Genomic DNA, 26,037 nt, shown 5'->3' with positions numbered 1-26,037 from the left:
CTAGGAGTGCTCTGGGTCACATCCCCAGCCCTTTTTAGTTTTCATTTTGAGATGCTGTCTTGCTAAACTGCTAAGGCTAGCCTCAAATTTGCCATTCTCCTGTCTCAGCTTCCCAGGTAGCAGGGAATAGAGTCAAGAGCCACCACACCCAGTGGTTTTGTCTATTTATAGCATGTGGGAAACATGTGGGGAAAACAGACCAAGATTGCCCAGGAGCAAACTGGAGGCTGTACCTCAAGGTGGCCACAGGGAGATCAAGCTGAATCCCTACACACCCATTAGATATTGCCTCTTCTACCTCCCCAGTCCTGCTGAGAGTTCCAACCTCCCCTGAATCTTTGCATGAATTTGCTGAGACAGTTTCAACCAAGGACATTAACCTGGGCTCCAATCCAGCTGGTACAGTGGGAGAAGAGCACCTGCCTGTTTCTTTTGGTTCTATGAAATGAGAGCTGAAGCAAAGGAGAAGTTCCCTCAGTGACAGTAGTGTGAGTTTAGGGGCATCATCCAAAAGGCAGACGTCCACTACTATATTGTAAAAACCTGAGTGAGTTGTTTTTTGTGTGTTGTTCTAAAACAAAAACTTATTTTTGCGTTATGTCTTCCCTTTCAGATGGCAATGAGATTCCAGCCTCAACTTTGATGGATGTTTTGCTAATGAAAGATTTTAAGCTAGTCATTAACAAGATAGAATATGATGTACAGTGTCCTCAAAAAGGTAAGAAACAACAGTTCTCCAGCTACCTTAACTTTTCCCTTTAGCCTTGACTTTTACAGGGTATTAAGCAGAACTTGTTATAGACAGAATTCTTACTAGTGATATAGCTCAGAGGTAAAGTGTTGCCTAACAGGCATGGGCCCCAGGTTCAACCCCCAGGACTGCAAACAAACAAAACCCAGAATTCCCTGAGGTATTCCACAATGTGACTTTTCTCTTACCTTAAGCTGGATAGTTTTTCTCTGATGTTTACTGTGAGAATCTGGTAAAGCTCCAACAGGTAAAACTCACAAAAATGTGGGTATGACCTCCAAGACTGGGCCTGTTGAGTTTTTAAATCTCAAAAGAGTTGTTTACACTGAGGCTCCAGAACTTTTTCAGTTATAGTCAGGTGTTTCCACTCTGGTATCAGTTCTTTGCAGGTTTCTGCTCATGGTTCTGTTCTCCCGTGCTGTGATTCTCTGTATCTACCTCTCTCCTCAATTTGGGGGACAGTGGTTTGTCTTGCAACCTCAGTTCTCAGTTTTGTGTGAGTGTGTGGCAGGGGGTGCTGGGGATCAAACACAGGGGAACTCTACCAATGAGCCATATCCCTACCCCTTTTTTATTTTTTGAGACAGGGTCTTGTTGAGTTGCTGAAGCATTTAAGTTTTGATACTCCTCAGATCTCCAGAATAACTTTTTTTTTAAATTAAAAAAAATTTTTAATTAGTTCAAATCAGTTATACATGATAGTAGAAAGCTCTTCAATTCATTGTACACAAAAGGAGCAGAATTTTTCGCTTCTCTGGTTGTACATGAAGTAGAGTCACACCATTTGTGCAATCATACATGTACCTAGGGTAATGATGTCTGTCTCATTCCACCATCTTTCCTACCCCCTTACCCCCTTCCCCCCCTTGTCCCATCCAAAGTTCCTCCACTCATCCCATATCCTAGCCCCCCATTATGTATCAGTATCCACTTACCAGAGAGAACATTCAGCCTTTGATTTTTGGGGATTAGCTTACTTAGCTTAGCATGATGTCCTCCAGCTCCATCCATTTACCTGCAAATGCCATAATTTTATTCTCTTTTTTTTTGAGAGAGAGAAGGAGAGAGAGAGAGAGAGAGAGAGAGAGAGAGAGAGAGAGAGAGAATTTCAATATTTATTTTTCAGTTTTCAGCGGACCCAACATCTTTATTTGTATGTGGTGCTGAGGATCGAACCCGGGCTGCACGCATGCCAGGCGAGCGCGCTACCGCTTGAGCCATATCCCCAGCCCCATTTTATTCTCTTTTAATGCTGAATAATATTCCATTGTATATATGTACCACAGTTTCTTTATCCATTCATCTACTGAAGTTGCTTCCAGAGTTTAGCAATTGTGAATTGAGCTGCTATAAACATTGAGTGTCTGCCTCACTATAATATGCTGTTTTTAAGTCCTTTGGGTATAGACTAAGGAGTGGGATAGCTGGGTCAAATGGTATCCAGAGTAACTCTTACAAATCTAAGAAGAGTTGTTGATTTTCTTTTATTTATTTATTTATTTTTTTATTGTTGGTTGTTCAAAACATTACATAGTTCTTGATATATCATATTTCACACTTTGATTCAAGTGGGTTATGAACTCCCATTTTTACTCCGTATACAGATTGCAGAATCGCATCAGTTACGCTTCCATTGATTTACATATTGACATACTCATGTCTGTTGTATTCTGCTGCCTTTCCTATCCTCTACTATCCCCCCTCCCCTCCCCTCCCCTCTTCTCTCTCTACCCCCTCTACTGTAATTCATTCCTCCCCCTTGTATTATTTTTCCCTTTCCCCTCACTTCCTCTTGTATGTAATTTTGTATAACCCTGAGGGTCTCCTTCCATTTCCATGCAATTTCCCTTCTCTCTCCCTTTCCCTCCCACCTCTCATCCTTGTTTAATGTTGCTCTTCTTCTCATGCTCTTCTTCCCTAGGCTGTTCTTAGTTACTCTCCTTATATCAAAGAAGACATTGGGCATTTGTTTTTTAGGGCTTGGCTAGCTTCACTTAGCATAATCTGCTCTAATGCCATCCATTTCCCTCCAAATTCTATGATTTTGTCATTTTTTAATGCAGAGTAATACTCCATTGTGTATAAATGCCACATTTTTTTTATCCATTCGTCTATTGAAGGGCATCTAGGTTGGTTCCACAGTCTTGCTATTGTGAATTGTGCTGCTATGAACATCGATGTAGCAGTGTCCCTGTAGCATGCTCTTTTTAGGTCTTTAGGGAATAGACTGAGAAGGGGAATAGCTGGGTCAAATGGTGGTTCCATTCCCAGCTTTCCAAGAAATCTCCATACTGGTTTCCAAATTGGCTGCAACAATTTGCAGTCCCACCAACAATGTACAAGTGTACCCTTTTCCCCACATCCTCACCAGCACTTGTTGTTGTTGGACTTCATAATGGCTGCCAATCTTACTGGAGTGAGATGGTATCTTAGGGTGGTTTTCATTTGCATTTCTTTGACTGCTAGAGATGGTGAGCATTTTTCCATGTACTTGTTGATTGATTGTATGTCCTCCTCTGAGAAGTGTCTGTTCAGGTCCTTGGCCCATTTGTTGATTGGGTTATTTGTTATCTTATTGTCTAATTTTTTAAGTTCTTTATATACTCTGGATATTAGGGCTCTATCTGAAGTGTAAGGAGTAAAGATTTGTTCCCATGATGTAGGCTCCCTATTTACCTCTCTTATTGTTTCTTTTGCTGAGAAAAAACTTTTTAGTTTGAGTAAGTCCCATTTGTTGATTCTAGATGTTAACTCTTGTGCTATGGGTGTCCTATTAAGGAATTTGCAGCCCGACCCCACAGTATATAGGTCGTAGCCAACTTTTTCTTCTATCAGATGCCGTGTCTCTGATTTGATATCAAGCTCCTTGATCCATTTTGAGTTAACTTTTGTGCATGGCGAGAGAAAGGGATTCAGTTTCATTTTGTTGCATATGGATTTCCAGTTTTCCCAGCACCATTTGTTGAAGATGGTATCCTTCCTCCATTTCATGCTTTTAGCCCCTTTATCAAATATAAGAAAGTTGTAGTTTTGTGGGTTGGTTACTGTGTCCTCTATTCTGTACCATTGGTCCACCCGCCTGTTTTGGTACCAGTACCATGCTGTTTTTGTTACTATTGCTCTGTAGTATAGTTTGAAGTCTGGTATCGCTATACCACCTGATTCACACTTCCTGCTTAGCATTGTTTTTGCTATTCTGGGTCTTTTATTCTTCCATATGAATTTCATGATTGCTTGCTCTGTTTCTACAAGAAATGCCGTTGGGATTTTGATTGGCATTGCATTAAACCTATAGAGAACTTTTGGTAATATCGCCATTTTGATGATGTTAGTTCTGCCTATCCATGAACAGGGTATATTTTTCCATCTTCTAAGATCTTCTTCAATTTCTCTCTTTAGGGTTCTGTAGTTTTCATTGTATAAGTCTTTCACCTCTTTTGTTAGGTTGATTCCCAAATATTTTATTATTTTTGAGGATATTGTGAATGGAGTGGTTGTCCTCATTTCCATTTCAGAGGATTTGTCGCTGATATACAGAAATGCCTTTGATTTATGCGTGTTGATTTTATATCCTGCCACTTTGCTGAATTCATTTATTAGCTCTAATAGTTTCTTTGTAGACCCTTTTGGGTCTGCTAGGTATAGAATCATGTCATCTGCAAATAGTGATAATTTAAGTTCTTCTTTTCCTATTTTTATGCCTTTAATTTCTTTCATCTGTCTAATTGCTCTGGCCAGTGTTTCGAGAACTATGTTGAACAGAAGTGGTGAGAGAGGGCATCCCTGTCATGTTCCAGATCTTAGAGGGAATGCCTTCAATTTTTCTCCATTCAGAATGATGCTGGCCTGTGGCTTATCATAGATTGCTTTTACAATGTTGAGGTATGATCCTGTTATCCCTAATTTTCCTAGAGTTTTGAACATAAAGGGATGCTGTACTTTGTCGAATGCTTTTTCTGCATCTATCGAGATGATCATATGGTTCTTATTTTTAAGTCTATTGATGTGGTGAATAACATTTATTGATTTCCGTATATTGAACCAGCCTTGCATACCAGGGATGAATCCTACTTGATCATGGTGCACAATTTTTTTGATATGTTTTTGTATCCAATTCGCCAGAATTTTATTGAGGACTTTTGCATCTAGGTTCATTAGAGATATTGGTCTGTAGTTTTCTTTCTTTCAAGTGTCTTTGTCTAGTTTCGGAATCAGGGTGATGTTGGCCTCGTAGAATGAGTTTGGAAGTTCTCCCTCTTTTTCTATTTCCTGAAATAGCTTGCAAAGTATTGGTATTAGTTCCTCTTTAAAGGTTTTGTAAAACTCTGCTGTATACCCATCCGGTCCTGGGCTTTTCTTAGATGGTAAACTTTTGATGGTTTCTTCTATTTCCTCAATTGATATTGGTCTGTTTAGGTTGTCTATATCCTCCTGACTCAATCTGGGCAGATTATATGACTTAAGAAATTTATCTATGCCTTCACTATCTTCTATTTTATTGGAGTATAAGGATTCAAAATAATTTCTGATTATCTTCTGTATTTCTGAAGTGTCTGTTGTGATATTGCCTTTTTCATCCCGTATGCTAGTAATTTGATTTCTCTCTCTTCTTCTCTTCGTTAGCATGGCTAAGGGTCTGTCGATTTTATTTATTTTTTCAAAGAACCAACTTTTAGTTTTGTCAATTTTTTCAGTTGTTTCTTTTGTTTCGATTTCATTAATTTCAGCTCTGATTTTAATTATTTCTTGCCTTCTACTTCTTTTGCTGTTGTTTTGCTCTTCTTTTTCTAGGATTTTGAGATGAAGTATGAGATCATTTATTTGTTGGTTTTTTCTTTTTTTAAGGAATGAACTCCAAGCAATGAATTTTCCTCTTAGAACTGCTTTCAATGTGTCCCATAGGTTCCGATATGTTGTGTCTGTGTTTTCATTTAACTCTAAGAATTTTTTAATTTCCTCCTTGATGTCTTCTAAAACCCATTGATCATTCAGTAACCTATTGTTCATTCTCCAAGTGATGCATGATTTTTCCTTCCTTCTTTTATCGTTGATTTTCAGTTTCATTCCATTATGATCAGATAAGATGCATGGTATTATCTCTACTCCTTTATATTGTCTAAGAGTTGCCCTGTGACATAATATATGATCTATTTTTGAGAAGGATCCATGTGCTGCTGAGAAAAAAAGTGTGACTGCTTGATGTTGGGTGGTATATTCTATATATGTCAATTAAGTCTAGGTTGTTACTTGTGTTATTGAGTTCTATAGTTTCCTTATTCAACTTTTGTTTGGAAGATCTGTCCAGTGGTGAGAGAGGTGTGTTGAAGTCTCCCATGATTATTGTATGGTGGTCTATTAGACTCTTGAACTTGAGAAGAGTTTGCTTGATGAACATAGCTGCACCATTGTTTGGGGCATATATATTTATGATTGTTATGTCTTGTTGGTGTATGGTTCCCTTGAGCAGTATGTAGTGTCCCTCTTTATCCCTTTTGATTAACCTTGGCTTGAAATCTATTTTATTAGATATGAGTATGGACACTCCTGCTTGTTTCCGCAGTCCATATGAGTGGTATGATTTTTCCCAACCTTTCACCTTCAGTCTATGTATATCTTTTCCTATCAAATGCGTCTTCTGTAGGCAGCATATTGTTGGGTCTTGTTTTGTGATCCATTCAACTAGCCTGTGTCTCTTAATTGGTGAGTTTAAGCCATTAACATTTAGGGTTATTATTGAGATATGGTTTGTTCTTCCAGCCATATTTGTTTATTAATGTTACTAAACCTGATTTGTTTTCCTCTTTGATTGCTTTCCCCCCTTTACTGTCCTTCCTCCCACTGTTGGTTTTCAATGTTATTTTCCATTTCCTCTTCCTGTAATGTTTTGCCAAGGATTTTTTTGAAGAGATGGTTTTCTAGCTGCGAATTCTTTTAACTTTTGTTTATCGTGGAAGGTTTTAATTTCATCTTCCATCCTGAAGCTTAATTTCGCCGGATACACGATTCTTGGTTGGAACCCATTTTCTTTTTTTTTTTTTTAAAGAGAGAGTGAGAGAGGAGAGAGAGAGAGAGAGAGAGAGAGAGAGAGAGAGAGAGAGAGAGAGAGAGAATTTTTAATATTTATTTTTTAGTTCTCGGCGGACACAACATCTTTGTTGGTATGTGGTGCTGAGGATTGAACCCGGGCCGCACGCATGCGAGGCGAGCGCGCTACCGCTTGAGCCACATCCCCAGCCCGGAACCCATTTTCTTTCAGTGTTTGAAATATGTTATTCCAGGATCTTCTAGCTTTCAGAGTCTGTGTTGAGAGATCAGCTGTTATCCTGATTGGTTTACCCCTAAATGTGATCTGCTTCCTTTCTCTTGTAGCTTTTAAAATTCTCTCCTTATTCTGTATGTTGGGCATCTTCATTATAATGTGTCTAGGTGTGGATCTCTTATGATTTTGCACATTCGGCGTCCTGTAGGCTTCTAGGATTTGGGATTCTGTCTCATTCTTCAAGTCTGGGAAGTTTTCTCGTATTATTTCATTGAATAGATTGTTTATTCCTTTGGTTTGGAGCTCTGTGCCTTCCTGTATCCCAATGACTCTTAAGTTTGGTCTTTTAATGTTATCCCATATTTCTTGGATGTTCTGCTCATGGTTTCTTAGCAGTCTTGCTGAGCTGTCTATGTTCTTTTCAAGTTGAAATACTTTGTCTTCATTGTCTGATGTTCTATCTTCTAAGTGATCTACTCTGCTGGTAGTATTCTCAATTGAGTTTTTAAGTTGATTTATTGCTTCCTGCATTTCTAGGATTTCTATTTGTTTGTTTTTTATTACCTCTATCTCCCTGTGTAATTGATCTTTTGCTTCTTGGATTTGTTTATGTAATTCATTGTCAAAGCGATCTTTCATTGTCTGATTTTGCTGTCTCATGTCTTCCTTGAGACTCCAGATCATCTGAAGCATGTATATCCTGAATTCTATATCTGACATTCCATCTGTTGCAGCTATTACCTCTTCTAGAGTTGACCTGCATTGCTTGTGGTCCTTTCTTTCCTTGTCTTTTCATACTGCTCGCGTTCCTTTCTGCTTGGTGAAACTGTTGTGTTTTTGAAATTTTCCCTCTATTTATTTATATTGCTCTTGTATAGTTGAAAAATCTCCCTTGCAGGGCAGGTAATGGCTGTGATCCTCCTCCATTTGGGGTGATCTGTCTACCACGCTGGCGGACCGCTAGGAGTGCTCTGCCGGTTGGTCGCAGGTCCGCCTACCCTGCAGGCGCGTGGGGCAGCTCCGTCACTCCGCAGGTTGCTGGGCCTGACCTGCTGGTGGGTCGCAGGTCCGCCTACCTTGCAGGTGCGGGGGGAGGGGGCGGCTCCGCCCCTCAGCAGGCCGTTGGGCCTGATCTGCCGGTGGTCACAGCTCCGCCTACCTTGCAGGCACTGGGGGAGGGGTGGGCCTGCCCCTCAGCAGGCCCCTGGACCTGTTCTGCTGGTGGGTCGCAGGTCCGCCTACCCTGCAGGCGCGTGGGGCAGCTCTGTCACTCCGCAGGTTGCTGGGCCTGACCTGCTGGTGGGTCGCTGGTCCGCCTACCTTGCAGGTACGGGGGGAGGGGGCGGCTCCGCCCCTCAGCAGGCCGCTGGGCCTGATCTGCCGGTGGTCACAGTTCCGCTTACCTTGCAGGCACTGGGGGAGGGGGCGGGCCTGCCCCTCAGCAGGCTGCTGGACCTGTTCTAGAGTTGTTGATTTTCATTTGTTTAGATTTTTATTTACTGTTACGATGGAGTGAGGACTCTCACTCCTATAAATGCCAGTTTGGAAACTGGAAGCCTTATCAGAATTTTTTTCCCCCTTTGGTACGGATTTTTGAGCCCAGGGGTTCTTTACCACTGAACTGCATCCCGTATCTTTTATTTTTTATTTTGAGATAGGATCTGTAAGCAAAAATAACCAACACAGTTTCGGCACCATTATGAAAATACAAATAGCCAGGATGGAAAACCTCAAACAGATCAGCAGCTTCCCTTTATTCCACAGCAGAGTCAATCATGTACTAAAAGGGGCTCATTTTCTGGGTACGAAAATGGCCTGCCAGTTACAGAAGGAATCTGAGTTTTATAGTTTACAATGAGAGTGGTTTAATCATTAGCAACTTCAGACATGTTGGTTTGGATAGTTAGGAAAGAAGTTGTAAGAAGTCCAGAACTCATCGTCACTGGGAAAAGCTCAGAATTTTTTTCACTGCTTATTTTCTATTTGCTTTTTTCCTTCCAGGACTCATCTGCAATGGGAAAAGGTAAAAGTCCAGGGCCGTGTTTCAATATCTGCCTCTTCCCTACAGGACCCATTGTGATTGGGAAGGGATGAATGTTTGCTTTTGGTGGGGATGCTGAAGATGAACCCAGGAAGGGATGATAGTTTGCATTTTCCCTGGGGAGTGAAGATTGTTAGTGGGAAAGGATTTACTGGGCGAGGTTTAATGTTTGGCTAATTTCCCTCCCTCCTTCCAAGCCACACTGTCATTCCATTTTGCCCCCAGGGCTGTTTTATAGGAATATTAATTTTTCATAACCCTTTAGAACCTCCCTAAATTGCTGAGGCTGGCCTTGAATTTATAATCTTCCTGCCTTGGCCTTGTCACTGGGACTAAAGGTGTGTGCCACTGTGCCCAGCTGGAAGTCTTAATTTTTTAAAAAGAGATTTTCCTCTTCATTTCTCACAACAGGTTGAACATCTCTAATATGAAAATATGAAACATTCCAAAATGTAAAACTTTGAGGGTTGATATGACATATATTGAAAATTCCACACTTGACCTCCTGCTAAAGCTTGTAGTCAAAACGCAGGTGCACTAAAAATACCATGTAGGGGCCAGGGGTGTAACTCAGTGGTAGAATCACTTGCCTAACATGTTACAGGTCCTGGGTTCAATCCCCAGCACTATTTAAAAAAGAGAGAGAGAGTGTGTGTGTGTGTGTGTGTGTTATACATGCACGTGTGTGTGCATATATAGTATAAAATTACCTTCCATCCGTGTATAAGGTGTATATGAAAAAAAAATTTATTTTTTAATTTGGACCCAATACCCAAGATATCTTATTACATCTATGTGAATTTTCTAAAATTTAAATATAACCCAAAATTTATAATACTTTTAGTCCCAAGCATTTTTTTCTCTTTCCACATTATTTTATTGGTACATTATGGTTATACATAGTGATGGGATTTGTTTTTACATATTCATACATGCATATAATAGTACAGTATTATTTGGCCAATATCACTCCCCAGTAGTTCTCCTCTCCCTCCCCGCTTCCCAACTCCTGGTCCTTTACTGATCTCCCTTTGATTTCATGAGATCTCTGCTCCCTGACCTTTGTTTTCCTCTCTAGCTTCCATATATGAGAGAAAACGTATGACCCTTGACCTTCTGAGTTTGGCTTATTTTGCTTCAAGTTCCATCCATTTTCTTGCAAATGACATAATTTCATTTTTCTTTATGGCTTGAATAGAACTCAATTGTATGTAAATGCCACATTTTCTTTATTCATTCATCTGTTGATGGACATGTAGAATGATCCATAATTTAGCTGTTGTGCTGTCAGAAACATGCATGTATCACTATAGTATGATAACTTTAATACTTTAGAATAAATACTGAGGAGTGGTATAGACACATTATATGGTAGTTCCATGCTTAGTCTTTTGAGGGTCCTGTTTATTTCCATATTTGTTGTACTGATTTACAATCCCAACAACAGTGTAAAAATGTCCAACATCATTAGTAATTATGGAAATATGAATCAAAACTATACTGAGATTTCATGTAACTCCAATTAGAATGGAAGCCATCAAGAATACAAACAATAATAAATGCTAGAAAGGATTTGAACATTTTTTCATATTTCTTTTTAGCTGTTTGTATTTCTTCTTTGAGCAGTGTCCGTTTAATTCACATGCCCATTTTTTAATTGGGAAATTTGGGGGTTTGGTGTGTGTTTGTTTTTTAGTTCTTTTTATATTCTGGGTAAAATCCTCTGTCAGACTAGTAGTTAGCAAAGGTTTTCTCCCATTCGGTAAGTTTTCTTTTCATATTCCTAATTGTTTTCTTTGCTGTGTGGAAGCTTTTTACTTTATACTATCCCATTTATGAATTGTTGGCAATATGTCCTGAACTTTAGAGGTCCCATTGAGAAAGTCACTGCCTATGCTTATATGTTGGAGGGTTGGATCTACATTTTTTCTAGGAATTGCATATTTTCTGATCTGTTTCCTAGGTCTTTGATCCGTTTTGAGTTGATTTTTGTGAGAGACAAGGGTCTAGTGTCATTTTTCTACATATGGATAACCAGTTTTGCCAGCACCATTTGTTAAAAAGGCTGTATTTTTCTCCAATGTATGTTTTTGGCACCTCTTTCAAGGATCAGATGACTATATATTTGTGAGTTTGTGTTTCTATCTTCTGTACACTGGTCTATGTGTCTTGTTTTTATGCTAATACTATGCAGTTTTTAATACTATAGTTCTGTAGTATAATTTGAAGTCAGGTTTTTTGATGCTTCCAGCATTTTGGAAGGGGATGGGTTTGGCTTAGAATTGCTTAGGCTATTCTGGGCTCTTATTCTTCCAAATGAATTTTAGGACTTTTTTTTTTTTTTTTGTATTTCTTTGAAGAATATCATTGGTATTTTGAATTTGTATACTGCTAACATTTAATTAAGAATTTTCATATCTGATAAGTCAGTGATAGAACACATGTGTATACCCAAGGCCCTAAGTTCAATCCTAAGCATCAATATATAAATCATCAATGTTCTTAATACATTGAAAAAATTAGTCAGTGATCAAATTTCCCCAATTGCGGTCTCTATATTTGTTCAAGATCAGGTAAAGTTTATACATTGGTTTAAAGAAAAGAATTTTTGCATTTGAGTTCATCAGGGATATTGGAGTAGAGTTGTCTTTCCTTGCTGTGTTCTTCTGTGGTTTTGGTGTTTGATACTGACTTCAAAAAATGAACATGGATGTGTTCCATCCTGTGGGAAGCCATTCTGACACATGATTGGGTGACTCCTGTTAAGGGCCTGAGGCGCTTTGGCTGTGTCAAAGCTTTCCCGACCCTTTCTTGATGAGAGAGCCCATCTGTGTGGGGGTGTGCCTGACCACTGACCCCGGGGACCCAATCACTGACCCTGACCTTGGAGTGCAGCCCCCCTCAACCTTCATTGGATGGAATTCTCCCCTGAATCTCTTGTTCCCCAATAAAAGGCTACTCCCCGGCGTGTTCACTCTCTCTCTCTCCTGCTAGCCCTGAGTAATCCTTGCTGCCCTGCTGGGCGGTTAGGGGAGGGAACCAGAGAGGGGAGCCGTCTCGGACCTAGCAATATAAATAAGGTAACTGAGTCTGTATGTTTTATTTCGATCTCATCTAGCTAACTTTATGCCTAGAACCTCATTAATGAAACCATTGCGCAGGCCGCGTGGTAGAATTGGCGCCCACGAGGGGGGCATTCTAGATTAGTTAGATTGAGTGGGAGCGCGCTATAAAGATAAGGAAAAAATAAAGATAAAGGAAGAGGTGACAATTGGGTCACAAAAGTACCTGGAGATATTGAAGGAAAGAGATGTTAAATTACTTAAATGGGAAATTCAACTTCTACAGATAAGGAAATGTATCTGACTATTTTAGACAGTATAATTAATCAGAAAGGAAAACAGATAAAGAAAACTCAGTTATTACAATTCTTAAAGATTGTAGGTGAATATTGTCCTTGGTTTTGTCAACAAGAATCTCCAAATTTACTTACTTGGGAGAAATTAGGAAGAAAGTTACAGAGAATCTGTCTTTCTAATGAACTACCTGGAGGCATAGAAAATATTCAGAAAACTTGGATCGCTCTAAAAGTTTGTCTTTTTGAATATATGGGCCAGAGTTCGTGGCCCCCTGAGGACCTTTTAAAAGGCATTCAACGAGCTGTTAAGTCTATTCAAATGGAAAATCAGCCTGAGGCTAAGTTAATTCCCTTTCCCTTAAGCCCTTTAAAAACAAAGGCACTAGGGGCCAAGCCAAAGGTTAGAAATGTGAACTTAAACTCGCAGCCCCATGCGGAGGATTCAGATGGCGCGGATCAGCCCGCCTTCTTGCCGCCATCATTTCCTCCTAGCGGGAGCCAAGCAACAATACGGGGAATTTCAGGGAAGGTCGCACAGTGTGACATCACTGGCGCCGACCAGGACAGCCAGCGATTTTTACCGGGACAGAGATCGCAGACAGTTTTCTTAGGACCTTCAAAGACAGTTGAGCTAAATCCTGAAACGGGGCCGGAACAAATCCCTACTGGGATTTTTGGGCCGCTTCCTGATAATACTGTAGGCTTAATTTTGGGACGTAATAATTTAAAGGGAGCCATTGAGGTAATACCTGGTGTGATAGATTCAAAATTTAAAGGACAGTTATATGTTACTGTAAAATCCAATTATGCCCTAAGGCTCACCCCAAAGGATACTTTTGCTCAATTAATATTATTGCCTTATGTCTCAGAAAGGCACCTGCCGGTAGATTCAGTTTCTGAACCACCGGACAGGGTATACTGGTCACAGTATGGCAAGAACGCCCTTTATTAAAACTTAGAATTAATAATAAAAATTTCCTAGGAATAATAGACACAGGGGCTGATATCTCGGTATTGTCCAGTAAATTTTGGCCTAGGAACTGGCCTTTGCATGTAGCACCAGCTAACCTAGAGGGAATAGGACAGGTTTCACAGCCTGCTCAAAGTGCCAACTATCTTCGTTGGGAAGATTCCGATGGGAACAGTGGAGTATTTAAGCCTTATGTGTTGGAGTCTTTACCAGCTAACCTATGGGGAAGAGATATTTTAGCCAAAATGGGATTATTATTAGTTACTCCAAATTCTATAAGGTCAGTTGAGGAAGTTAATCAGAGGTATTTTCCTGGAGATGATAAGGAGACCTTTCAGGAAGAGTATCTGTTTACAAGCCAGTCTCCACGACAAAGATTAGTAAATGCTCCAAACCAAAATTTTTACTAGGGGCTCTGAGTACTTCCCCGATCCCTAAGACAGCTGAAAAAGTCACGTGGCTCACAGAGGAGCCCATATGGATTTCTCAGTGGCCCATCTCAGGGGAAAAGCTTAAAATACTTCATAGATTAGTTGAGGAACAACTTCAGGCTGGTCATATTGAACCAACGCTTAGTCCTTGGAACACACCTATTTTTGTTATTAAGAAAAAGTCAGGAAATTGGAGATTACTACAGGATTTAAGGGTGATAAATCATGCAATTCAGCCTATGGGATCATTACAGCCAGGACTTCCCTCCCCCACAGCCATTCCTTTAGATTATAGCTTGATGGTAATAGATTTAAAAGACTGTTTTTTCTCTATAAGGTTACATCCTGAAGATTGTGAAAGATTTGCTTTCACTGTCCCAGCAATTAATTTTAAAGAACCTGTTAAAAGATATTGCTGAAAGGTACTTCCCCAGGGAATGCGTAATAGTCCTACACTGTGTCAAAAATACGTTGATCAGGCGATAGATCCCATAAGAAATAGCTTTCCTGATGCATATATTATTCATTTTATGCATGATATATTATTGGCTCATGCTAATCCAGAGGTACTTTCAGAAATTTGTACTCAGTTAGAGACTTCACTTACAGCAATGGGTTTATGTATAGCTCCTCAAAAAATTCAAAATTTCTCCTTTTCAATATCTAGGTCAGATAATTCAAGGACGTACAGTCCGTCCTCAAAATCTTCAGATAAGAGTTAAGGAGTTACATACTCTTAATGATTTTCAAAAACTATTAGGAGATATTAATTGGCTGAGGTCATCCTTAAAACTAACTACTTCTGAGTTAAGTCCTTTATTTCAGATATTACAAGAAAATCCTTCTCCAACCTCTCCACGTCAGCTAACCCTGGAGGCCAAAACAGCTCTAAGAAAAGTTAAAATTGCAATTAAAAATACACAGCTTACTAAAATAGATCCTAAAAAAATAGTGTATTTATTAATATTTCCAACTGAGCATACCCCAACAGGAGCCATATGGCAAAGATTAGGAGTTATTGAGTGGATTTATTTATCCCACTCCCCTCAAAAAACATTAATTCCTTTTCATGATTCTATAGCTCAATTAGTAATTAAAGGTAGAACTAGGATTTTACAATTAATTGGACCTGAGCTTGATATCATAATTATTCCATTTTCTGTTCAACAAACTAATTGGCTTTTTCAAACTTCTAGCTCATGGCAGATAGCCTTTGCAGATTTTCCTGGCCAGATAGATAGCCATTATCCTCGTGATAAAATTGTACAATTTGCATCATTAACGTCACTTATTTTTCCAAAAATTGTACGTGCTTATCCAATAGAGGAAGCTTTATCGGTGTTCACGGATGGTAACAACTCAGGTAAGACAGATTTTTTCAGCTGTGTTCACACAAACTTCTTATACTTCTGCCCAAAGAGCAGAGCTTCAAGCTCTGATTTGTGCCTTAGATTACTTTTCAAATAAGCCTATTAATATCTATTCTGACAGCTTATATGCAGTTGGAGTCACCAAAAATATTGAAACTTCAATTATTGGGTTTACTTCATCACAGGAGTTATTTGAATTATTTCATAATTTACAAAAGACAGTGCTAATGCGAAAGTACCCATGTTTCATAGGACACATCCGTGCCCATACTAATCTTCCTGGACCTCTAGTTTCAGGTAATGACAAAATTGATAAGTTAGTAGCTTTTTGTCAACAGATGTCTTTGTATGACTGTGCACTAGCTTCCCATTCCTTACATCATCAAAATGCTTCTAGCTTACGTAAAAAATTTAATATTACCAGAGAACAAGCTCGTCAGATTGTAAGCCAATGCCCTAAGTGTGTTATTCACACTCCATCTCTGCCATCAGGGGTAAATCCCCATGGATTAAAACCAAATCAAATATGGCAAGTGGATGTAACTCATATTCCTCAATTTGGTAAGCAATGTTATGTGCACGTCATAGTGGACACTTATTCTAGATTTATTTTTGCCACAGCACGTACTAAGGAAAATACTCAACATGTAATTTCTCATTGCTTAGCAGCTTTTTCCGTTTTAGGGTGCCCTATACAGATTAAAACAGATAAGGCTCCAGCTTATGGAAGCTCTTCTTTTCAACAATTTTGCCAAGAGTTTAAAATTAATCATAAAACAGAAATTCCTTATAACCCCCAAGGACAAGCCATTGTGGAACGAGCTCATTTATCTATTAAGCTTCAATTACAAAAATTAGAAGGGGGGAATAGGATTGTGACTCCCCAAAATAGCCTTAATCATGCCTTGTTTTAAATTTTTTAAACTGTGACACAGAAGGTCACACTGCTGCTGAGAGGCAAATGTCTCCCTCAGTAACAGGCCCCTTAGGCAGAGTTCTGTGAAAAGATTTACAGACTGGTCAGTGGAAGGGTCCGGACCCGGTAATAATGTGGGGAAAAGGCCATGCTTGTATCTTCCCAGAAGGTGTTTTCTGTCCTATTTGGGTGCCTGAATGTGCTATCAGACATGGAAGAGATAGAACCCAGATTCAAGCGACTGTTGATCGACCCGGAGGAGCCACTACCCAGAAGGAGGAGATATCGGAAAAAGATGAAGAAAGACCAGATTGAACCAGCCGAAAAGCTGATTTTGTGGAAAGATGTGAAGAAGCTAACAATCCAGGCTTCCCGAATACTTCGACGCCTAGGAAAGAGCAGGACCCCAGTGATGATGGTAGCAACAGTAATTGCCCTACTGGGCTGTCAGGGAAAGGGGAATCAGATAGACACTTATTGGACATATTTCCCAGATCCACCCCTGGTACACCCAGCTGTGTGGACTGGAGAATCTATTCCAGTATTTACTAATGACTCATTCATGATGGGAGGATTTACAGATACTCATATTACTCCCAATCATGTGACTAGATTTAATTATTCTGGCTACAGTGCCCAATTACCTTTGTGTTGGTCACATGATAAACATGTTGGCTGTCTGAAAGTATCATTCGAAGAAAAGACAGTGATTAGTAGACCTAGACTGACAAATAATTCTATTTATGGGGACTTAAAACCTAATACTAGATCAGTAATTAAGATGGGACTTTCCCATAACAAGCCAGTCGTTTCTGCAAAACCTCCACCGATACCCCACTGTCCAAATAGTTCTATAATTGAGATAGACACCTTTCCTAAATGGATGGATTGTGTAAATACCTTTCCTGTACAACATAAGGTGTTTAAAGATAGTGGGTATATTTTAGACTGGTCTCCAAAAATTGATAAGAGACAATTACGAAGAAATTCTGCTATGACACCTGCAGGATTTGTTAGTAATATTTTGACTTATAGTGAAGGAGGTGTTCAAAAAGATATTTGGCGTTTAATTGCTGCCTCAGAGTATTTACATTTTACAGATAAACCTTTACCAAAATTTGTTGGCAAGAACTGTAAAGAGGGATCTTGCTATGGCTTAAGAGCTTGTGTCCAATCTCCTTATGTTTTAATTATTGGAAATGTAAAAGTTAAATGGATAGATGACAGATATATTGTTACTTGTAATAAGTGCAACCTAACCAATTGTATTACTAGGTATAATGGAAGAAAAGGAGTGCTGATACTTCATCAGCCCTCTTTCGTTTTATTACCTGCTAATATTTCAGAGCCATGGTATGCTGATGCTGGTTTACAAGTCTTGCAGCAAATTCATGCCCAGCTAACAAGACCTAAGCATGCTATTGGAGTCATAATTGTTGGTGTGTTAGCGCTGGTCTCTTTTATTGCCTCAACTGTCTCTGCGTCTCTGACGTTGTCTCAGAATATTCAGCATGCAAAATTTCTTAATAATGTAGCTCAAAATACTTCCAACGCTCTGCGTAATCAAGTAAATATTGATGAAAGGATTGAGACTAAATTAAACGCCTTAGAGGCGACTGTTATAGACATAGGTAATGAACTTTCAGCCTTAAAATTTAAAGAAAGGCTTAAATGCCATGCTAATTATAAGTATGTATGTGTTACAGCTGCCAAGTACAATGCTTCTCTCTGGGATTGGGAGAAGGTTAAAAACCATTTATTAGGTATTTGGCAAAATAGTAATAATAGCTTGGATATTCTGGAACTTCATCACCATATCCAAGACATTCAAAATAATATAGCTGATTTTTCAGATCCTTCTTCTTTGGCTAACCAAATATTGAAGGAGTTAAATGGATTCAACCCTGGAAATATTCTTAAGCACTCCGCTTGGTACATTATTGGATTATTCTCCTTGCTGTTAATTCTCTTTTGTGTTGTAATCATAGGATGGCGAGTCTTCCAATCAAGGATCCAGAAACTCCAGAGAGTGAACCGCTGCCTCATTGTTAAGAAAAAAAAGGGGAGATATGTGGGAAGCCATTCTGACATGTGATTGGGTGACTCCCGTTAAGGGCCTGAGGCGCTTTGGCTGTGTCAAAGCTTTCCCGACCCTTTCCTGATGAGAGAGCCCATCCGTGTCGGGGTGTGCCTGACCACTGACCCCGGTGACCCAATCACTGACCCTGACCTTGGAGTGCAGCCCCCCTCAACCTTCATTGGATGGAATTCTCCCCTGAATCTCTTGTTCCCCAATAAAAGGCTACTCCCCGGCGTGTTCACTCTCTCTCTCTCCTGCTAGCCCTGAGTAATCCTTGCTGCCCTGCTGGGTGGTTAGGGGAGGGAACCAGAGAGGGGAGCCGTCTCGGACCTAGCAATATAAATAAGGTAACTGAGTCTATGTGTTTTATTTTGATCTCATCTAGCTAACTTTATGCCTAGAACCTCATTAATGAAACCATTGCGCAGGCCGCGTGGTAGACCATCCCTTTCTATATCATGGAATAGCTTGAGGAATATTACATTAATTCTTCTTTAAGTTATTTGGTAAATTTAGTTGAGAATCCATCTGGTCTTGGGCTTTTCTTTATTGGAAGACTTTTTATTACTGCTTCTATGTCATCACAAATTATTGGTCTGTTTAGCTTTTGTATGTCTTCTTGATTGAATTTTGGTAGATCATATTTATCTAGAAATGTATCTATTTCTTCTACATTTTCCAGTTTATTGGAGTTAAGTTTTCAGATTGGTCCCTACTGGATCCACTGGATTTCTGTGATGCCTGTAGTGATTTCTCCTTTTATGTCTCTAATTTTATTAATTTGGGTCTTCTCTCTTTTTCTTTTGATTAGTTTGGCTAAGGACTTATCAGTCTTGTGTATCTTTTCAAAGAACCATTTCATTGATCCTTTATATTTTTTTATTCTCCATTTCATTGATTTCAGTTCTGTTCTTAATTATTTAAAAAAATCTTCCTTCTACTAATTTTGAAATTGGTTTGTTCTTCTTTTTTGAGGGCCTCGAGATGCATCATTAAGTTGTCTTTTGGTATTTGTCTGATTTTCTTATGTAAGCACTCATAGCTATAAACTTGTCTCTTAGAGTTTCCTTCATAGTAATCCAGAGGTCCTGGTATGTTGTATCAATATTTTCATTTGAGTTCTTAAGAATTTTTAAATTTCTCTCTGATTTTTTTATCATCCACTCATCATGCATAAGTGTATTGTTGCATCTCCATTTGGTTGTGTAGTTTCTGTAGGATTTTATTGTGTTGATTTCTAATTTTACTTCATTATAATCTGATAAGATGCAAGGAATCACTTTTCTTTGTTTGCTAAAAGTTGCTTTGTGGACTATATAATATGGTCTCTGTTGGAGAAGCTTCCATGAGCTGCTGAGAAGAAAGTGGATTCACCTGATGTTAGATGAAATATTCTATACATGTCTTTTTAGTCCGTTTGATTGATAATATTTTTTTTCAGGTCCAAAGATTCTTTATTGACTCTTTGTGTCTGGATGACCTATCTTAATGATGAGAGAGGTATCCTAAAATCACCCAGTTTGAGTAGTGTCTCTTTTATGTAATTTGTTATACCCACATTTGGGGCATAAATATTTATTATTGTTATCTCTTCTCTATCTATTGTTATCTTTACCTGTATGAGTTACCTTAGTTTTTTATTTCTTCTATGTGAAGTATTTCTCTAAGTAAGTTCTATAGTGCTGGCTTAGTAGTCATGAATTCTTTTACTTTCTACTTATCTTGGAAGATTTTTTATTTTCTTTTCAATTTTAAAGGATAGCTTTGCTTGATATAGCAATCTTGTGACAGTTATTTTCTTTTAGGACTTGAAGCAGATCATTCCAAGCCCTCCTGGCATTTAGAGTTTGTGCTGAGAAACAATGATATTGATTGGCTTATCTCTAAATGTGATCTGATGTTTTCTGAGGCTTTTAAAATTCTATCTTTATTCTGTATGTTAGACATATGTCATGGAGAGTTTCATTATTGATCTTGTCTATTTGGGGTTCTGAATAATTCCTGTATCTGGATGTCCATTTCATTCTGAAGGTTTGGAAATTTTTCTGTTATCATTTCTCTGAATACTCATTGTCTAATCCATTAGCCTGTATCTCACAACCCTCCTCAGTTTTAATGATTCTTGTTTAGTCTCTTAATGTTTCAGAGTTCTTGTATATTCTGATCATGGTTACTTATTTTCTTTTCTTTAATCCTGTCTGAATGTTCTTGGCTGGCCACTTTGTCTTCAAGCTGTAAGATTCTGTCTTCAGCATTTTCTATTCTATTAGAGAGACTTTAAATTGAACCCTCTATTTGATTTATTGTGTTTCATTTCCAAGATTTCTTTTTCAACATCTCTATTTTCTTATTAAATTTTTCATTCATGTCCTGTTCTGAATTCCTTAATTCATTCAGTTGTTTTTCTGTTTTCTTGGAATTTGTTAATCATTTCTATAATTTTTATAATCATTCTTTTGAATTCTTTATCTGGTATTTCATCCACTTATTTGGGGGGGTCAGTTGCCAGTAAATTATGAACTTTAGGAGGTGTCATGTTATCTTGTCTATTCATGTTTATTGTATTCCTGTGTTGGGTTTTATGCATCTATTAGAATGTATTTCTCTTCCACTGTAAGTGTGGGCCTCTTAAGGGTACGGCCTTCAGTTACCAAAGTGTCCTAGAGTGATCTATGTTGAGATTCCTCTGTAGGTATGGTATCCACAGCCTTTATGTTGATGCTCTCTGTTTTTGAATATACATGAGTGGAACCTGAAGGCCCATCCCTAGCAATTTCTACTTATGGAATTAGTTTGGGTTTTTGTCTTTTCTATTGTTTGTATCTTCCTCCTATTTCATCTATAGTGTTAATTACCACAAAAAAAAAAAAATAGGAATGCTGTGGTCAGAGATTGCCAAAAGCAAAAACCATAAGTAACCATGAACTAGATCTGGCATAGAAGCAAACTACAGGTGTCAACTGTGTCATCCACAGCAGTAATAATTGAAATAGCATGAGTGGTGGGGGCAGAGTTATGTAAACTAATTAATTCTAAAGATGATAAAAATACAGTTCATTAAGAGAAAAGAAAATGTGATAGGAAGGTAGAAAAGAGTTTACAATTTCAAAAGTTAACAGACAATGCAGAAGATATATAGTAGGTGATGGTTAAAAGGAAGGAAGAAAAATAGGAAAAACAAAGTAAAAGGAGCAAAATAGAGAAAACAAAAGAATTTGGGTATTAGTGGCAGAAGAAAAGACAAAAATAGAAAAAAGTAAGGGAAATTGCATGGAAATGGAAGGAGACCCTCAGGGTTATACAGAATTACATACAAGAGGAAGTGAGGGGAAAGGGAAAAAAAACAAGGGAGAAATGAATTACTATAGATGGGGTAGAGAGACAAGAGGGGAGGGGAGGGGAGGGGGGATAGTAGAGGATAGGAAAGGCAGCAGAATACAACAGACACTAGTATGGCAATATGTAAATCAGTGGATGTGTAACGGATGTGATTCTGCAATCTGTATACGGGGTAAAAATGGGAGGTCATAACTCACTTGAATCAAAGTGTGAAATATGATATGTCAAGAACTATGTAATGTTTTGAACAACCAACAATAAAAATTTAAAAAATTAAAATAAAAAAATAGAAAAAAGTGAAACAAAATGAAAACAAAACAAAAATAAACAAACCTCAAACCCTAACCCTCAAAAGATATAAGGCAAGGAAAAATAACATTTTAAAAGAGCTATGAGAAAAAAAAAAAAAAAATATATATATATATATATATATTTGTATACATGTCCATGAACCAGTCAGCACAGCAAGAACACCAGCACACACACACACACACACACACACACACACACACACACAAAGAAAAAAAAGATTCTTAATGAACGTTCACTGCCTGTGCTCGACTGTCCTTCCCATTTCTTTTCGGGCTATGTATTGAGAGAAAGAGAGCAATGACTGGGGTTGTTCTTTTTTTTTAAATCTTCATTTCATTTTTATGTGATGCTGAGGATCAAACCCAGTGCCTCATGCATGCTAGGTGAATTCTATACCACCAAGCCACAACCCCTCAACTTCTCTACTTACCAGTATAAGGTGGGATGGAGTGGGTGGGGCTGATGAAGAGTTCTGTGGGAGGAGTTCCCAATGCTGGGGGTTTATTTTTGGGGGGGAGGGGTGGTCTCTGCTTAGAAAGGTAAGATCAAGACACCTCTAGACCAGGTAGGTGCTTCTCTCTGTTGGGGGCCTGGATCTCAGGAGCCCCCAAGAATTCTGCTCAAGGAGCAGGGGAGCCAATCCTCCACACATTCTGCTGCCAGGAACACAGCCTTCCCAGGCCTTGTCCCTAGGTGTACTCACACCCACCCGTTCCGAGTCCTAACCAACTTCAACTGGTCCTGTGAACTCCAGACTCAAAGGAGAAGTGAATTGGGCTCCCTTTTGTTTTTCTGACTTGAATCTCCCTGGATACAATCTTTTCTGTGCTCCTTTCTCTCACATTTTGGTAGGCAGAACCTAGGCTACACAGTGAGTGCTGGCTGAGACAGGGGAGTGTCTGCTGTGATTTCCCAGCTTTGCAGCAGTACCTGCAGCATGGACATCTCAAGTTGGCTCCACCTCAGCTCTCTGTGCCCAGTTGAGTACCAGAGAACCAGGGAGCACTTTTAAAACACTGTTTCACAGTGTACCCTCTGGACCAACCAAGTTCAGTCTGCTTTTCTGATCTGGTTTTTCTATACCAAATCTGTTATGTTTTTGTGTGTGTGCCAAACACCCCCACCCCCAGGGTGAACCAGAACAACTCCCACTGCCACAAATGGCTTGGCTCCAATGTAGTCTTTCTTCTTATGTTTAATGTACCCAGATTTCTAGTCTCTTAAGAGGTTCTAACTATTCACTATTGAATTTTAGTTAAATTCCTCTTTCACCCACCTCATGGAGAAGCAGTACTACTGCTGCCTGAATCCTGAGCCACAGAGCAGCTGGGAATGAAGCCTTCCTCTAATCCACCATCTTGAGTCATCCATCCCAAGCATTTTGGATAGGGGACAGTCATTCTGAATTATTGTAGCCATTAGCAATATACTTTTGGAAAATTTTTAGTTATCATTACTTCAAATACTGCTTCTGTTCCTTTCTTCTCCATGTACTATTCTCATTATGCATATTTATACCTTTAGAAATTGTTCTATAGGTCTTAGTTATGTAGGTCCCCCTGCCCATTTTTTTCTCTTTAATTTTCAGTTTGGGAAGTTTCTGTGGACCTTTCTGTTGATATATGGTCAGGCTCACTGGTTCTTTGCTCCCCACCATCTAGTCTACTGATGAGCTTATCTGTCGCCAGCTTGCCAGGCTGACGAGATGGGCCAGGTTCAAGGATCTGGCTGTATTAATAACTAAGAAAACATCAAAGAAACCACACAAACATGAAAATACCTTTTTCTCAATTGCTGGGATCAGGGACAGCTCTGCGACCTCAAAGATCAGCTCCCACGCTGGAAAGAGGGGTAGGGGGGCAAAAGAGGCAAGCAAGAGAGCAAGCATACCCGGAACCCCTCTATTTTGGGGGGAAAGGACATTCAATAGAAAGTTCCACCCAAATAAGGCAAGGGATTGGGTTTCGAAGGGTGGAGTCTTACTTGGTGTTGTCTTGTGGTCAGCAGGTTGATTGACATCTTGGCAAATTATGCCCATCTCAGGGGCAGAGCGAGAGGAAAGGCACACATACATCACACAGCCCAATCAGGCAGCAGTGTCAGACTAGTCCCCTCATACTGCTCAAATGTGCATAGCTCACACAGCCCATGGATGGCTCATAACGCCTGTCAAAGACATTTTTGTCATATTGGTTTTTATTTCTAGCAATTCCTTTTGGTTCTTTCTTAGAGTTGACACCTCTCCATTTATATCCCTTGTGTTTTTGCATGTTGCCTCTTTTTCCATTAGAGACTTCACATATTAATCACAGTTTTTTAATATGCTAATCTGATAATTCAAAAAATCAGTGCTGTGACCTTCCCCTTCCCCAAATCCCAACATGAAATATAAGCTTTAGTCCAGGTGACTAATCCACAGCCTGCAGTTCCTCCCTGCTCATTAGAAGACCCTTCTCCCTGCTGTGTGTTGGAATGAGCCCCAGGGGCCAGTGAGCCCATGTCTAAATGTTCTCATGTACAAGATGCTCCACCTAACACTAACCAAGAGACTTGACCCATCTCACAGGGTGAATTAATGGGAACACAGACATGGTTGGAAGGAAAATGACAGAGGAATTATACCAGATTAATTGAAAATTAAATTTATAAAATAAATTTGAAATTCAAAAATTATTTAAATGATTTTTTCCCTAAAATACTGGCAAATTTGGATTTGAAAATTCAGAAAATGAAATCCACATGAAAGACACTTATAAAAGGAATAAACAGCCATGAAGAAAAATAATAATTATGTCGTTTGACCTTTACTTTGTTTTTGTTTTGTTTTGGTACTGGGGATTGTACTCAGGGGCACTTAACCAGCGATACACACATCCCCAGCCATTATTTATTTTTTATTTTGAGACAGGGTCTAAGTTTCTTAGGGCCTCGTTAAGTTGCTGAGGCTGGCCTCCAACTCATGATCCTCCTGCCTTAGCCTCCCAAGCTGCTGGGATCATATTTGACCTTTATAAGGTGATGCCACAGTTAGGTTGGTATTTTAACATATAAAGTATATAGTGCTTGTAGTTGTGGAAAAGCAGGGCCAAAGGCACTTGTCATAAACTCAGAAAAGCATTTTTTGTTTTGTTTTGAATCATTGCATTCTTCTTTTTCACTTGTTCTTTTTATTTAGAAAAGCATTTTAAAGACACCTTGACCAAACTCTAGTCAGGCCCTTTCAAGCCCTCTGTTTAATTAGGCTTTAGTCTTGGTCTATATAAACTGCTGCAGATTCTCAGCACAAGTGATGTGATGCACATATACATGTCTGCATTCCCTCCCTCTTACACTAAGACTTGAACAAACATTGCACAGTTTCTGACAGTTCATAGTCTCATCTCTAGAATACTCCAGCCCCCTTAAAATGCCTAGCTGGAAGAGCTCAACACTGTCAGGAGAATTTGGTTTGTTCCCACCAAAACCTGGTGATAGGCCAATAAGCCCCTGAAGCCCTCTTAGAGCAGTTACTTTAGATGCTTGCAGTTTTAAACCCTTCTCTGCCCCTTAGAAGTGTACATCTACCACCTGGACCTGTCTTCTCAGGACCTGAGAGCTTTCTTTGAAATGCAGGTATTCAGGGACTTAACTCTTGCCCTGGCTCTGATTTGCTCCAGGCCCTCCTGTCAGGAAGATGTAATTTGTTTCTCCTCTGAATAGGTGCAATGAACAAACCCCATGCCTAGTCATATTGACTCCCATCCTCTTTTTATAAATTTCTACTTTCCTGACTGCTCAGACCCCTGCTAATCTCCCTCCCTATTCTTTTATTCTTCTTTTAAAACATCTAGCAACCTCTATATAAATTGAAGTCGGGTTCAGTTCACTTCATGCTGGGCCCCCATCCCTATTGTAGTAGTTTTTAATAAAAATCTGTCCCGGGCTGGGGATGTAGCTCAGTGGTAGAGTGTTTGCCTAACGTGTGCAAGGCCCTGGGTTCAATCCCCAGCAGTACAAAAGTAAATAAATGTATCTTTACTTCATTAATATCCAGTTCTGTTGGTCTTTATTATACTCCATGGCTTTGAACAAAGTTGTGCCTGTCTGTATCTTCCTTTTGCATTCAGACCTTTTAATTGACGATGTTTTTCATGGTAAAGAACTTTTGAGTCTTGTGTGGATTTCAGAAGGCTACAAGCTAGTTTGCACCCCTCTGTGACAACTTTAGCCT

The 26,037-nt window shown here is 39.2% G+C and overlaps 1 protein-coding gene across 1 annotated transcript in view; it reads left to right on the top strand.

Annotated features, from left to right (window-relative positions):
• The window catches only part of MCUB (mitochondrial calcium uniporter dominant negative subunit beta), a 117,133-nt gene that overhangs the window by 85,137 nt on the left and 5,959 nt on the right, over window positions 1-26,037 (top strand). Inside the window, 1 exon segment of the mRNA XM_081302984.1 lies at window positions 614-718. Within this exon segment, the coding sequence (XP_081159110.1) occupies window positions 614-718 (105 nt within the window).

Source organism: Spermophilus citellus (genome assembly GCF_964194105.1).
Source record: "Spermophilus citellus genome assembly, chromosome: 8".
Taxonomy (NCBI): domain Eukaryota; kingdom Metazoa; phylum Chordata; class Mammalia; order Rodentia; family Sciuridae; genus Spermophilus; species Spermophilus citellus.
Note: the sequence above shows the minus strand (reverse complement) of the source record. Positions and strands in the feature narration are given on the sequence as shown.